The 15803-nt window shown below is 39.8% G+C and overlaps 1 protein-coding gene across 23 annotated transcripts in view; it reads left to right on the plus strand.

The window, feature by feature from the left end:
• Positions 1–15803, plus strand: part of TTN (titin) — a 359167-nt gene that overhangs the window by 111972 nt on the left and 231392 nt on the right. For all 23 annotated transcript variants that reach the window (XM_061608344.1, XM_061608325.1, XM_061608332.1 and 20 more), the window contains 19 exons: positions 31–309; positions 771–1058; positions 1211–1489; positions 1595–1873; positions 1989–2267; positions 3332–3619; positions 3818–4105; positions 4829–5119; positions 6243–6530; positions 6939–7031; positions 7140–7422; positions 9765–9948; positions 10604–10693; positions 10807–11074; positions 11167–11427; positions 11947–12156; positions 12252–12329; positions 12440–12466; positions 14239–14286. In XM_061608344.1, the coding sequence (XP_061464328.1) occupies positions 31–309; positions 771–1058; positions 1211–1489; positions 1595–1873; positions 1989–2267; positions 3332–3619; positions 3818–4105; positions 4829–5119; positions 6243–6530; positions 6939–7031; positions 7140–7422; positions 9765–9948; positions 10604–10693; positions 10807–11074; positions 11167–11427; positions 11947–12156; positions 12252–12329; positions 12440–12466; positions 14239–14286 (4101 nt within the window). The remainder of the gene's footprint in view (positions 1–30; positions 310–770; positions 1059–1210; positions 1490–1594; positions 1874–1988; positions 2268–3331; positions 3620–3817; positions 4106–4828; positions 5120–6242; positions 6531–6938; positions 7032–7139; positions 7423–9764; positions 9949–10603; positions 10694–10806; positions 11075–11166; positions 11428–11946; positions 12157–12251; positions 12330–12439; positions 12467–14238; positions 14287–15803) is intronic.

Raw genomic sequence — 15803 nt, forward strand, 5'->3', positions numbered from 1 at the left:
CAAATATGACTGATTTGTATCTCATTCCAGAGCCAGCAAATATAGTGGAGAAGCCTGGACCAATGAAAGTGACGGCTGGAGATTCTTGTACTTTAGAATGTACAGTAGCTGGGACACCAGAGCTGACTGCTCGGTGGTTCAAGAATGGTCATGAGCTGTCTACCGACCACAAATACAAAATCACTTTCTTCAATAAAGTGTCTGGGCTTAAGATTCTGAATGCAGGATTAGAGGACAGTGGAGAATATACATTTGAGGTGAAAAACAATGTTGGCAAAAGCAGGTGCACAGCATCAGTACAGGTTTCAGGTTAGTTGGTTATGATGGGGGTATCAATTCCGCATTGCATTTCCATCTTTATGTAGACTTATTTATTTCAACTATTGATACATCTCTTAATCACCGGACGTTCTAAGCGGTGTACAGTGAGATTACAAAAACATACAGTGGATGAAATCAATTAAAATTAATCATGAAAAGCCCCTGAAGTTCAACAAGAGCGGGCTGGTCTAATCTCAGTTGGGAGAGAATTCCACAGAATAGGGCCCACAATACTGAATGCATGGCAACTGGTGGATATGAGCTGCGCATCAGAATCCAAACATGCCTTTCTAAAATGAAAAGAGAACGCATGTCTATTTTCAAGACCCATTTTAGATTTGTTATGCCAAAAATAATTCTGTTATCGTTAACTCTTGGATATCTATTACTAAAAATAATGCCTGTAAAGACATGCCATAATGCTTTTATCTTTTTTTCGTGCTCCACAGATCGCATTATACCACCGTCATTCACAAAAAAGCTGAAAGACTCTTATGGTATCTTGGCTTCATCTGCTGTACTTGAGTGTAAAGTAATTGGGTCACCTCCTATCTCTGTTTCCTGGTTCCATGATGGACATGAGATCACAAGTGCCGAAAAGTATCAGGCAACTCTTACCGATAATACTTGTTCTTTAAAACTAAATTATCTTCATGAGTCAGATACTGGAAGTTATACTTGCATAGCAACAAATATAGCTGGATCGGATGAATGTGACGCATATTTCACCGTTAGAGGTAAATACTGAAACCAAGGCAGAAAATATAAACAGGATATATCACTTAAAAAAAAATAATGCTCTTTACATTCTTTGTTTCTTTTGTAAATACATATGCCTGCATTTCAACCATAACTATGTTTAATTAACCTCTTTTTATATATATCTTAGAACCCCCATCTTTTGTGAAGAAACCAGAACCTTTGCACGCTATATCTGGGGACAATATAACATTCACAAGTATCCTTAAAGGAACCCTTCCCTTTGATGTGAAATGGTTTAGGGGTAGTGTTGAACTAGTCCCAGGACACAGATGTAACATCTCTCTGGAAGAATCGGTTGCTGAACTGGAGTTGTTTGACGTTCACCCAATCCAAAGTGGAGAGTATACTTGCATTGTTAGTAATGAAGCTGGCAAAATATCTTGCACAACTCAGCTCTATGTAAAAGGTTTGCTCTTTTTCTGTGTTGCAGCTTCCTTTCACTTCAACTAGAATGCAACCACAAATCTTAGGCAATTATCTTAATTTTGTGCTCTTGTCTTATTTCTGATAGAACCAGCCAAATTTGTGAAGAAATTGAATGACTTTAGTGTTGAGAAAGGAAAGCAGTTAATCCTGGAATGCACATACAGTGGGACACCTCCTATTGTAGTGTATTGGAAGAAAAATGGCATAAATATATCTCAGTCAGAAAAATACAATATTACTACTACAGAAACATCTGCCATACTGGAGGTCTCTAGTAGCAAGCTGGATGATGCTGGACTGTACTCTTGTCATATAGAAAATGATTCAGGACAAGATAATTCTCAGGCTACAGTCTCAATATTAGGTTTGTGGCTTATTTTAGAAGTGTGTTTTTTCTTTTTGAAAAAGTAATGACTCTTGTGAAGCTTTTAGGAAGTTCTGATTAATTTTGTAACTAAGTCTGTGTGTTTATTCTTTAGAACCACCTTATTTTGTCAGCAATCTGGAACCAACTCAGGTGAGAGTTGGAGATTCTGCATCTTTACAATGCCAAATTGCTGGTACACCCGAGATCATTGTATCATGGTACAAAGGAGACACCAAACTGAGAGCAACCGCTACCTCTAAAATGCACTTTAAAAACCAAGTTGCCACACTAGTGTTCAACCAAGTGGATAGCAATGATAGCGGGGAGTATATTTGCAAAGCAGAAAATAGTGTCGGGGAAGCTTCTTCTTCAGCGCTACTATCTGTTCAAGGTGAATATGGCAATATGCTTTGGAATGCTTAAGAGATGAGTATTTGTTACTCTTGAAATATGTCAGTGCTTCAGAACAGGAAATCTGTTCTTACCCGGGAAAGTCTATGGGCCCCTCCAGACATTCCTATTATTGTTCATTCATGATTATTTGTGCTTATGATGGCATTGCAGCAGTTGTACGTTATTCTGCTTTCAATATTGTTTGCGCTTGCAAAAGTTTTGCGGTGGACACACAGCTTCATTTCCAGTCAGTAAATGCCCTGCATTTCTTGCTGACTTTCCATACAATAAATGTTCTGAAGATGGTTTTGTCCAACTTTTTGTTGCGCTATAGTGCAAAAGTGCCTCTCCAGATGACAATAATGCAGCAACACTGTGGAAGCATAATAGAACAATTAAAGTAGCAGAATGATGCGTGGGCAGTCCAAGTAGAAATCCATCACTAATGCACTATTACTGCCTCAATAGCATGTTGGAGAATGCTCCTGGGGAGTGAGGGAACAGAAATCCGGAAGGGCCTTATGTTTCCAAGTGTTCCTTAATGCTCAAGAGAGAATTTCCATAGCTTTAATACAAACAAGTTGACGTGCTGCACTATAGAACCTAGCTATGCCATGCAAAGCCTCTGGGGCAGTATATAAATGTAATAAATAAATAAATAAATAAAGTGCCTAGAACTTGTCTATACAGTCACTTCATTCTCAACCATAGGATTCAGCCATTCTTTCAGCTCTTGCTAATAATGAATGATCAAACATTAACTAAACTTTAAAAATAAATTTTAACTTCCATTCACTATTTATCTGATGGATTTTTTTTGGAAGAGACAATGGATCCAATTCAGCTAAAGTAGCTAGTGCTAAAGTAGCTAGTTAAATTAATTTATACTGATTTCGATGGGACTGCCTCATCACTGACTTTAGCTAGATTGGGGACATACATTGTTACAAATACTCATACTTTTTATCTCTATGAAAAAAATCTTATGAAGCTGAAATATAGTATAATAACTGAATTGTTCAGTCAATAACCCTTCATTGTACTATATTTGTTTCCTTGTAGAGCGTAAACTCCCTCCTTCATTTTCCCGAAAATTGAGAGATATTCATGAAACTGTTGGCTTACCAATTACATTTGATTGTGGCATTACTGGTTCTGAACCCATTGAAGTAACTTGGTATAAAGATGGTGCACAAATAAGAGATGGCTATAATGTACAAACGTTATACTCAAATAATGTTGCAACTCTACAGATCTCACAAACTTACATGAGTCTTGCAGGACAATATACTTGCACAGCTTCCAATGCTATTGGAACTGCTTCTTCTAGTGCCAGACTTATCCTTACAGGTTTGTCAAGTGTTAAATATATTTTTCTTTAAAATGAATGGGATATTGTGGGGGTACATCACCACTTATGCCCCTGTCCTAAAGGATAAATGGCCTTTGACTTCCTACAATTACCGTGTGTTACTTTCTTGATAATGTAACTCTTATGCAAGAAGATGTACAAAGTTACACATTATTTTTATTTCTTCCAAACTATAGAAGGGAAGACACCTCCATTCTTTGACATCCCAATTGCACCTGTTGATGCAGTTGCTGGTGACAGTGCTGACTTTGAATGTCACATTTCTGGAACACGTCCAATTAAGGTTACTTGGTCAAAAGATAACCGAGAATTACGAACTGGAGGGAACTACCAGATCAGCTATGTAGAAAATATAGCTCATTTGACTATTGTGAAAGTTGACAAAGGAGATTCTGGAAAATATTCATGTCATGCTAGTAACGAAGTCGGAAAGGAGTCTTGTACAGCTCAACTTAACATTAAAGGTATTGGGTGTTTCATCTATACTGGATTCCAGATATAGGCAGATATTCATATTGGCTTACAGCTAAAGAACTGTGAGCAGAGTTTCACTTGTGCAATGGGGTTTTCCCACCTCTCCCTGAACCTGCCAAGACATCACTCTTGAAAATCAGGGGATCATCTATAGTGGCATGTGATGTAGTGCAAAAGAAATTGGCAGAACTTGGGGATCCCTTACATGAGTACCTTCTTCTTGCCTAGGAGCTCGCTGAATTCAAGCTGTAATTATTATGTTTCACACTGGAAAACACTGAAATATCTGTTTTTGAAAATAAGCACTCGAAGCAATCTAAGAATCTTCGGGTGATAGCCAATGTGCTAGCAGATTTCTGATTGTACAATGGGACTTCTCCTTCCTCTCCTTTCCCATTCAGATTCTGTGCTCCCCCAAATCTATTCTGGAGGGGTCCTGTATTCTCTGGAGCAGATTTTGAGGGGCACTTGGTTTTCAGGGGAAAGGAGAGAAAGGGGGTGTCTAATTGCAAAGTGACAGTCTGTTCTGTTGGATGTCAGCCATTGACAGTCAATACAGAAATATAGGAAAATAGAAGACAGTTGTTAAGAAGGATGTGTATATATAAAATTCTGGAATCTATCCTTCTGTGAATCTTTGCTGGGTTGCTAATTTTTTTTAATCATATGATATTCTGTTTCAAAACCTTGAGATTTCTCTTCCTTTCTGACAGAACGACAGAATCCACCTAGCTTCACCAAAAAGTTGTCTGAAACTGTAGAAGAAACAGAAGGGAACACATTTAAACTTGAGGGGCGTGTTTCTGGCTCTCAGCCTCTGACTGTTGCCTGGTATAAGAATAACCAGGAGATTTATGAAACTCCTAATTGTGAAATATCATTCAAAAACAACACACTTCTTCTTCACATTAAGAATGCAGGACAGTCTGATGCAGGTTTATATACCTGCAAAGTGTCCAATGAAGCTGGGAGTGCCCTCTGTACTTCATCCGTTGTTATTAAAGGTTAGCTGATTTCACAGTTGCCTGCTTTATGGCATTTACTTGTTTTGATCAGTTCGTAAGCTGTTGGTGTTTTCCACTATGTCTAACTGAGCTAGAACACTCATTAATTGCAATTACCATTCTGCATGTGATAATGAAATCCAAACCCATGTTGTTTATTCATAGTACTGCAGTACTCAGATCGCAATACTAAAAAAAAAAAGGAATTGTTCCTAAGCTCTTCACTACTTGACATTTCTGTTACTAAAAATGTTCTGCTGACATCCTAAATAATTCATTATTATACATGCTCAAAAGAGGCAACAGTACTGATTGTTGCTGGAAAAGACATCTCCCACATATTTTTCTGACGATAAGCTTTTTTTGGGGGGGGGAATCTTTTCTTCACTTTTTTTTTAAAAAAATCTTTATTATTCGTGTGCAATGCTTAATTTCTGTTGGAAAATATTCATCTAATTTTTCTCCACACACTACATGATAATTTGAGCCATTAACAGAAAATATTTGAGGTGAAATGTGCAAGGAAATCCACTGAGAACTACTTATGTGCTGTGTTTCCCAGAGCTTGCAGATGTAGGTGCATGTGTGACTGTAAGATGTTACAATCAATACCATGCTTTTACTTACATGGAACAGTTACCCATGTAGGAATTTTTGAAATGACCTGTGTCTTAACAATGCCACATTAAAAACATCAAAGGTGAAGAATTTCAACCAATTGCGAAATTCATTGTGCCAACCTTTCCGGCTGGTACACCTCTGGCAGATTCTCATCGCAATTTGTTGTGAAAACACCAAAATTTGGGCTGGTGAGCATAAAGGGTGATATTGCACAGACAATACTTTCAAATGCACTCATCTCTCTCTGCAAAAATAACAGCTTTATAAACAGCTACTTTAAAAGCGCGCACACTTTACACCTCCCTTCTTCTTCAACCCCCCCCCTCTTTGTACTACTTTCACCCTATAAACGTTGTACTGGGAAAATGAAATGCATTCAGCAGCATATGCTGTATAACCTTAATCTTACCTGGATTTATATCTTGTTGCTGAAAATAAATTATCACCTAACTACTTTTCTTCTCTTGCTTTCTTAATTTTATCCCTTTGGACGGCATTTCAGAGCCCAAAAAGCCACCAGTGTTTGATCAACCTCTTAAACCAGTGACAGTAGATGAAGGTAAAATCTTGCAACTCAGCTGTCACGTGCATGGATCGCAGCCCATCAGAATCCAGTGGCTAAAAGCTGGGAAAGAACTAAGATCATCTGATAAATGCAGCTTGAGCTTTGTTAATGGAACTGCTCTTTTGGAAGTCCAGGCAGTTACTAAAACTGATTCTGGAGAGTATATATGCAAAGCTACAAATGTGGCTGGAACTGATTCTTGCAAGTCCAAAGTGACAATTAAAGGTACAGTGAAACTGAATGTTTTGGTAATATAATGGTAACTCAAAATTGCAGGATCAGTCCATTCAGCATCTCCCTATTATGGCAGATAGGAGTGGCTACACACATATATTAGCATATCAAAGGTACTTATTTTTGCTGGGCATATTACTACAAAACATGCATATCCACATGCATCATTTTATAGCATTGCCACTGCCCTGAGCTAGTTGTTGCTTGGTATCCTACATTACTTAATAATAATTGGTATGTGACTTATGCTAGGGTATAAAATGAAATCATATGAAATGATTCTAACACATAAGCTGGCAGTATTTAGTCAATGATATTTATGATATGGCTGATGGTTTTTTGGGTTTTAGCATGGTCACTTTCTTCCCTGCTAATTCATTCTTTTAATATGCTTTTCAGAAAAAACAGCAGCTGCACCAGTAGCAAAGAAAGCACCAACCGATGGCAAGCTTTACTTTGTCTCAGAGCCTGAAAGCATCACTGTCGTGGAGAGTAAGCTCCTTCCATGTTCTGTCATCATTGTTGCATATAAAATATGTTGGCTGCTGTTTTCCTTCAGCCAGTAACAGATATTTTCTTTACTACATTTTTCTCCACCAGAGAGTGTAGCAACATTTATTGCCAAACTAGGTGGTGATCCAATCCCCACTGTGAAATGGATGAAGGGGAAATGGAGGCAAATCAACCAAGGAGGTCGCATTACTATTCAGCAAAAAGGAAATGAAGCCAGGCTGGAAATAAAGGATGCAACAAAAACTGATTCTGGACACTACAAATGTGTGGCTTTCAATCAACACGGTGAAATTGAAAGCAATGTCAACCTACAGGTTGAGGAAAGGAAAAAAGAAGCAATTGAGGGTGATCTTAGAGCCAAACTAAAGAAGTAAGTACTAGAATGTTTCCAAGAATATATTTTTATCTGAAGATGCAATAGCATCTCATCTACAAATATAACTTAGGCCACAATCCTAAACACACTTAATAGTGAGAATGTTCTATTGGACATAGTGGGACTTATTTATGAGCATACATGCTTCTAATTGTGCTGAATGCATCTTGAAGTCTATCAGTCTATAACCAATCATGATATTCAAACTTCATTCTGATAGACATGTGGTAGATGTTATACAACATTCTGTTGACTTCTTGATACTAGGGACCAACTTGATCCATTCTCTAATTCTTAGTATAATCATCACTTTCAAAAACTAAACATCATGGACTAGATCCAGACTTTGTCATGCTTAGAGTAGACCCACTGAAGTTCAATGGGACTTAAGTTAGTCATTGCTAATGGGTCACATTGATTTCAGTGAGTCTACTTAAAGCTTTACTGAGTCTGTATCCAACAATATATGCATAAGATCTTCCACAGCATGAGAGCAGCCCAAAAGGAATGCCTCTGAACATGCTATTTTAAGGGCATTATTAAAAGTTCTACTTAATGGTCAGAGAAATCATTAAGAGATGCTGTCATGGTGTAATTTATGGATTTCATAATGTGCTATGTAAAGAAATTTAAATTTAACTAAGTATAAAACTATACGTATCTATACATGACTGGTTGCTCATCTCCCCTTTTTGGGCAAGGTCCTTGAGCATGTAGTCACAGGCGAGATCCAGGTTGTCTTAGATGAAACTGATTTTCTAGATCCATTTCAATCAGGGTTTAGGCCTGGTTTTGGCACAGAAACTGCCTTGGTAGCCCTGTATGATGACCTCTGTCGGGAGAGAGATAGTAGGAGTGCATTCCTATTAATCCTCCTTGACCTCTCAGCAGCTTTTGATATCATTGACCATGGCATTCTTCTTGAATAACTATCCAAGCTGGGGGTGGGCACTGCTCTGTGGTGGTTCCAGTCCTACTTGGACGGTGTTTTCAGAGGGTGATCCTTGAAGACTATTATTTGGCCCATGGAGACTTCAAAATGGGGATCTGCAGGATTCAGTTTTATCCCCCATACTTTTTTACATCTGCATGAAGCCCCTGAGTGGAGTCAGCCAGAGTTTTGGAGTTTGTTGTCAGCAATATGCTCATGACACACAGCTTTACTTCTTCTTTACATCTGCAGATGTGGCAATGGATATGTTAGGTCAATGCCTTGCCTTGGTAATGAACTGGATGAGAGCCAATAATCTGAACTTAATCCAGACAAAACTGAACCACTGTTAGTGGGTGGTTCCCTAGACCAGATGGGTGGACCATGACCTGCTCTGGATGGGGTTACACTCCCTCTGAAGGAGCAGTTATGTAGCGTGGGGAAACTTCTGCATCTGTTACTGTCACTTGAGACTCAAGTGGCCTCAGTGGCGTGGAATGGCTTTCATCAGGTTCGACTCGTGACCCAGCTGTGCCCCTATCTGGACAGGGATAGTCTAACTTCAGTTGTCTGGTAATCTCTAGCTTGGATTACTGTAATGTGTTATAAATGGGGCTGCCTTTGAAGACCGTTTGGAAGCTGCAGCTGGCACAGAATTCTGAAGCCAGATTAACTGGGATAGGACAGTCAGAACTGTTCTGGCATGACTGCCCTGGCTACCAATTAGTTTCCAGGCTCAATTCAAAGTGCTGGCTTTGACCTTTAAAGCCTTATGCAGCACAGGACCCCAATACCTCAAGGACCACCTATCCCCACATGAATCAACCTGGACCCTATATTCTTTATCTGAAGCCCTTCTCCGTGTGCCCCCTTTGAGGGAGGTGCAGATGGTGGTGACACAAAAATTTGCCTTTTCAGTGGTGGCTCCCTGCTTGTGGAATGCTCTCTCTCTCGAGGTACACCTGGCACCATCATTATCTAATTCCTAATGTGGTTTTATTGCTCGTCATTGATAGTAGTCACTCCAAGTTTTTACATCTTTGAGATAAGCATAAAGTTTTTGGTTTTATGGCTGAAGGCATTAGGTCAAGGATAACAAACCTTGGAAAGTGAATCTGTTTCATATCAAATGTCATGGTTGTGAGGGTATCACAAAGAAACAAAGAGATATCTATTCGCTGTGTGTTAGATTTAATTGGACTGTATTTAGTTGAGGGAAATCATTAGAATGAATATTAGCTCTGAATGCTTCATCATCTCTGGGTTCAGTTAGTTTAGAAGTGAGAATATTTGCCACACTTGCATGCAATTAATAACATTAAGCTATTCATCTTATATAAGAGAGAGAGAGCATTGGTAAACGTCTGCTTAACAAAAAACCCTCAAACCTTTGCTATTTCTATAGGACCCCAACTAAAAGGAAAGAAGAAGAGGAAGAACAGGCCATTGATATAATGGAACTTCTGAAAAATGTAGATCCTAAAGAATATGAGAAATATGCCCGTATGTATGGAATTACTGATTTCCGAGGTCTCCTCCAAGCCTTTGAGTTGCTAAAACAAGGCCAAGAAGAAGAAACTCATAGACTGGTAAATATCAGCATATACATTCAAGGGTGTCCGCATTGGGGGGGACAAGAGGGGCATTTCCCTCTTCTGGAAGTCTAAAAGTAATAGTGGGTGGAGCAGGTTGCAAGTGACCTGTAGACCTTTCTGTGGACATACTTTCACAGTAGTTTTTGAAATGTGTTATATGATTATTGCTTAAATAAGTGTGTTCAATGTTTTGGATGTACAGATTCCAATTACAAAGATTCATATTCTGTTTTGGGACTTGGTTGTTGATTCTGACTTCCTGAGGATTCAAATCTGGGGATGGTTTCTTCTCAACATTTAACAATGATCCTTCTATCCCATTTGAGGACTTTTTTTTGTCCTGCTAAGCCAACTTATTGGCTTTCTCCTTATAATATAAACTGTAGATCTTCACATGAGATTGATAAATTAAGAGTCGTTTTTAGGGATAGCAGAGCAGAAAAGAAGTACTTTTGATTTTTTTTTTTACTGGCTTACCTTTGGGAAACCAAAGGTGACAGAGAAGAATTAGAGCTGAGCTGTCTTGCATGTCAGCAAAGTTAGGTGTGAAATAAATACAAACAACTGCTTCAGTTTAATGATGTTTTGGTGAAGGGAAAAGCTAAAAGAATATTTTTTCCCTGTTAAACAATGGTCTTTGTTCCAACAGGAGATTGAAGTAAAAGAGAGATCTAGAAGGGAAGAACAAGAATTTGATGAACTTGTTTCATTTATTCAGCAAAGACTTACACAGACAGAGGTAGTTATTACCATATATTACACAACGAATGCTGTATGTTGACAATTGTAGTTATTATGTACCATAGGCTGTGCTCTGAAACAAAGACTCAAACATATAAAAATGTTTTTCAGCCCATCACTCTGATCAGCGATATCGAAGATATGACTGTGATAACGGATGAAGATGCTGTCTTTGAATGTGAGATTAAAATTAACTATCCAGAAATCAAACTTTCCTGGTACAAAGGCACAGAAAAACTGAACTCTAATGAGAAGTATGAAATAAGAATTGAAGGTGACCGACACATACTTAAAATCAGGAATTGTCAACTTGGAGATCAGGGAAATTACAGGGTGGTCTGTGGACCACATATTGCTAGCGCTAAGCTTACTGTGATTGGTAAGTGCAAAATTTCTGTTTAAAAGTAGCATAAGGTTTGATGTAGACTTTGCTTGGCACTTTCTAAAATATGCACTTTCAAATGCTAACAGAACCAGCAATTGAACGACCTCTGCGTGATACTACACTCAAGGAGGGCTTTACATGCTCTTTAGTCTGTGAGTTCTCTGTACCAAATGCAAAATCCCAGTGGTTCAGAGATGGAAAGCCCCTTAAAATAGGAGGAAGATATTCAACAGAAGTCTCAGAGAAGATGCACAGGCTTATCATCAAGGATGTACAAACAGAAGACCAGGGGCAGTACACCTGCAGGTTTGACCATCTAGAAACAACTGCTGACCTAACAGTTGAAGGTTTGTAAAGATATGCATATCTTATTGTAAGAATAAGTAAGTCTGGGATAATCTTAACAAATAAGACAAAAACCAAAGACAAGAACAATGATGGGAAATCCTCTGATTGACACAAGTTCTTGTTTTTTTCCCTCTGAGATATCAGACAGTTATCATCATACATTACATTTCATCTTACTTTTCTTTGAATATTCTTATAGTTGAACTTTATAATGAGAGTGACTTTATTCATTTCCTCATTTGGCGCTCTTGTGCTATGACTTCTACTGTGATCGCAACCTTTTTCTTTATCAACTGTCTTCAAGACTTCTCTTGATTCTAACACAGCAGTGTTTCACCGGCTATCTTACATTTTGAATCCACTTCCGATCTGTGAGCTCACTGTCATGGAGTGCTGAATGCTCAGTTCTTTGTATTTCTTTCTTAATGTTTTGGCAGACTTGGAAGCTATATAAAGATGAAAAAAATTATTGTGTCAAGAAATAACTGTTGTATTTTTTTATTTTGTTTCAACAACAGCTGAACCAATTCAATTTACGAAGACCATTGAGAACATAGTGGTAAGCGAATACCAGTCTGCAACCTTTGAGTGTGAGGTATCTTTTGATGATGCAGTCGTCACGTGGTATAAAGGCAAAGTTGAACTCAGGGAGAGTGATAAGTACAGCTTTAGAAGTGAAGGCCGTTGTCATTATATGACTATCCACAATGTTACTGCAGATGATGAAGGTAATGTTATAGCTTTTGCTTTCCTTTCTTGTTCGTTTTTTTCCCTCTGTAACTGACAAAAATAACATCACAACAAATTGCCATCGTGATTTCAGGAGTGTATTCCGTAATTGCCCGTCTCGAGCCAAGAGGGGAAGCAAGAAGCACAGCTGAGCTTTATCTGACAACTAAAGGTCAGTATGTGCTTTCTTCCTCTTTAAAAATGTAGCAAGATGGGAAAACTGAAATAATGTACTGGAAGTCGAAATAATTTCAAATACAAACTTGCTTTCTTCTCTTGCAGAGATTAAACTGGAAGTGAAGCCTCCAGGTAAAAAAATATATATGAATGCTTTTGTATCAAGTTTTATTTTTGTATTGGAAACATTGAAGAGCTTGTACATGTTCCTAAAAAGACTACAGCTTCTCTAGATAAAGAAAGTCTCTGCCTGTAGATTTCCTCTTCTGTCTGCAGCCTCTATAGCTGGGTTGTATGCTACTGTAGAGACTCCTTCAATTTCAAGAATGGCCCTTGTAGGGTACAGGGGATTGCAGTGCATAGCCAGGAAATGAAGAAGCACGACAAGATGAAGTGTGGGTAAATCAAGGGCCACGTTTATTTAAATAAAGCCAATTAAATGCTTGATTGCATAATAAATGATCTGCAGAGACAAGTGTGGGACCTAACTCTTACCCAGTCGGGTGAGGGCACCCTGCCATCGGAAAGGGGGTGGTCCAAGCCCAATCCCCTCTTCCGGGCCCCATCCTTGCAGGGTGGTTAGGGAGGCCTTCCTGCTCCACCCCCCCCCAGGGCCACACAACCTCTGAGTGGGTGTTACAGGTTAGCCCCAAAGGTGAGCCTTATCTTGCCAACCGTCCGCACAACCTAGAAGGTAGACCTCAGAACCCACTGATCACCTTAAAGGGTGCCTAAGGGTGGTCACCAAACCCTATCCTATGAAATTCCCACACCTATCTGCCACAGAAGAGGACAAGCCTCAGCTTAGTCCCTCTTCACCTGTTCTGCCTAAGGCCCAAAGCACCTAACGTGGCCTAGCAACCTGCTCCGTCATCGCGTCAGGCCAGAAAGAGGCCGAGGGAAGGTGGAGCAGGGCTTAAATAGCCACCCTGCTCCACCCCCTATGTGACAGGCATGCATGGCCATGCCATGCCCAAAGGGGGAAGAGCATTGAAGCCATGCCAGGTCTTCCCCAGCATGACTCCAAAGGTCCGCCATTGCCAGAGCTCTTGGGTCTGACAATGGCAGGAATTCTGGAGGCGGGGGCTGAAAATACACTGGTGCAGGTACAAAAGCCAGCTCATGGAACTTTGGATGCTTGCCTTGCACTGGATTCAAACTTAGATTCCTGCAAATGGAACAGACATCCATCCTCTGAATGCTTTTGATTCAGCAGAGATTTGCAAAATTGTCTCCTCTCTTCCTCCTCACCCCCCTTCCATTTTGGAGGATTTCTGGAGCAGATTTTCAGGGGAGCAAGGGACTGAGGGGGGAAAGGGCTATTGGCAAAGGTCACCACATCCCCTTCTGCTGGAGTTCTGCTCCCATCAGCAGGATGCTCCATCAGTGGGCGCAACATCTGGATCCAAGCCAAAAAGTATATTTAGGAATAATTTTTCACATGGGGAAATGACTTAGAGTTTCCACATCAAGCCTGCCAATTGAACCTATTCATGGACAAACCCAGCCGACACATTATTTATTATTATGCATGTTATTATTATTATGTAAATTATGCCCACTCAGCATTATTTACAACAACATTGGCCACAGGGCCTGATCCAGTTTCTGGGGGGATTTCATCCTTGGAAAAGAATAGAAAGAGGAAAAATGACACAAATTACATGGGAATGGCCAATGGCTAGGAAATATGTGAGTTGTTGTTCAGCAACATTTGGAAGGCTAAAGGTTGCCCACACTGGCCTTAGGGTTTTCCTGAAGCTTCAGGTACTGCCCTCTTGTGTATGGATGGCACCACTTTGGCTGTTTAAGGATCCACATTTGAAGAATGAGTTTGCTATTAGTATATGGGACAATACTAGATAAATCTGATCACTACTTTCCTTGTATATTTGGTTTTCCAGATATTCCAGATGCTAGAGTTGCAGTCCCTGTTGAAATTCCAGCTGAAGGTACAGTTTTTATAAAAGTTTCTGTGGCTAATGGTTGGTTAAGAAGAAGATAGTTTGGGACTGTGTGCCAAATGAATATACTTTAATTGAAAATTTCCTTATATTTCTAAGAAATTCCTACTCTTCCTATCTTCATTCTGATGCCAAAAGTGAACAAAAAGGAAAAAGCTATTACAGTTTTGCAATTCTGAACATGTATAGAACAGATCTTTGCATATACCTTCATTTCTGTAGGGGCATAATGGAATTATTTATTTTGTATTTATTTTAGTGGTTGAAAAGACAGCTGTGCAGAAAGTATCCAAAAAGGTGGTTCCAAAACCTTCAGAGGAAGTTGCACCTCCTAAAAGTACTATCACATAAAAACGTTAGCCCCAACATGACAAAACTGATACATAAAGAACAAATATTAATCCAATGTGGATAAAACAAAATCATAGCAAAAGCAAGGATGTTCCTCTAATTCTAAGGGCTCATCCAAATTCACCTGGATAATCCACATTTTGCCTATTCGTGTTGTGCTTGGATAGTCCCCACTTCTGTTTTCCCCCCGCTTTTTCGCCTGTTTTTTTACTTTTTAAAATGTCCAGAAAACGCTGTTTTTTCGGCCACACATCAAACATTCTTTCAGGATTTTCCCAAAGTCCAACCTCTAACTCCGCCCCTATGAGCCAATTGGTCCACAGAATATGACGTGTGCTCCCTGCACCGAAGCACACGCAGGCGCTTGGACGCAAGAGCAGGAAATTTGAATTTAAGTTGCTGTAATGGAGGACGAGCAAGGGAACTTGCAGAGGGTGAGTGGGCAATGTATCCACTCACTCCGAAACAATTTCCCCCTAAATGTGAAATTAACAAGCAGCAGATAGCAGCAGCAGCAGCAGCTCTGCAAAATGGACATAAAGGGATCGGATTATTATGCTTTGCAACTATTTTGTTTTGGATACAATGTATCTGCTCACCTTAAAACAATTTCCACTTAAGTGTGAAATTAACAAACACTGGCAGCAGGCATTAGCAGCAGCTCTGCAGAGAGCAAAAAATACTCCTTTCATCCTTAAGAGGGGCAAAATAAAAGGGAAGAAGGGGTGGAGAGAGAAAAGGGGGAAAAAACCTAACTGCTCTTAAAAGCCAGGTAGAGCGTGGAGTCCAGGGCCAGGTCTGTGCCGATCTCCTTCACCCTGGAAGTTTGCGAGTGCTCTGAGCCGAGGGCAAGTGTGAAGCAGGCAGGGTGCCCTTCCTCCCCCTTCCCTGCTAACCACCCCTACATTTAAGGCCACCAAGACCAGAGGCTGCAATGTGCCTTGCAGTTACTACTGCGGAACCAAGCAGATTCTTGCAAGTTGGGGATTTGGGGAAAGTTCCCAGGCAGCCTTGAGCTCACGAGTCATCTCCATTTCACACATGAGTAGCAGTAGGGGCATACATTGTTCGCTGGCCAGAGAAGGAGCAGGTGCAGGGAGCTTACTTCCCTCTCCTGTTTGTGGGCAGGGGGAATGGGACCTCAGTTTGCTTCT

Source organism: Rhineura floridana, chromosome 2, assembly GCF_030035675.1.
Source record: "Rhineura floridana isolate rRhiFlo1 chromosome 2, rRhiFlo1.hap2, whole genome shotgun sequence".
NCBI lineage: Eukaryota > Metazoa > Chordata > Lepidosauria > Squamata > Rhineuridae > Rhineura > Rhineura floridana.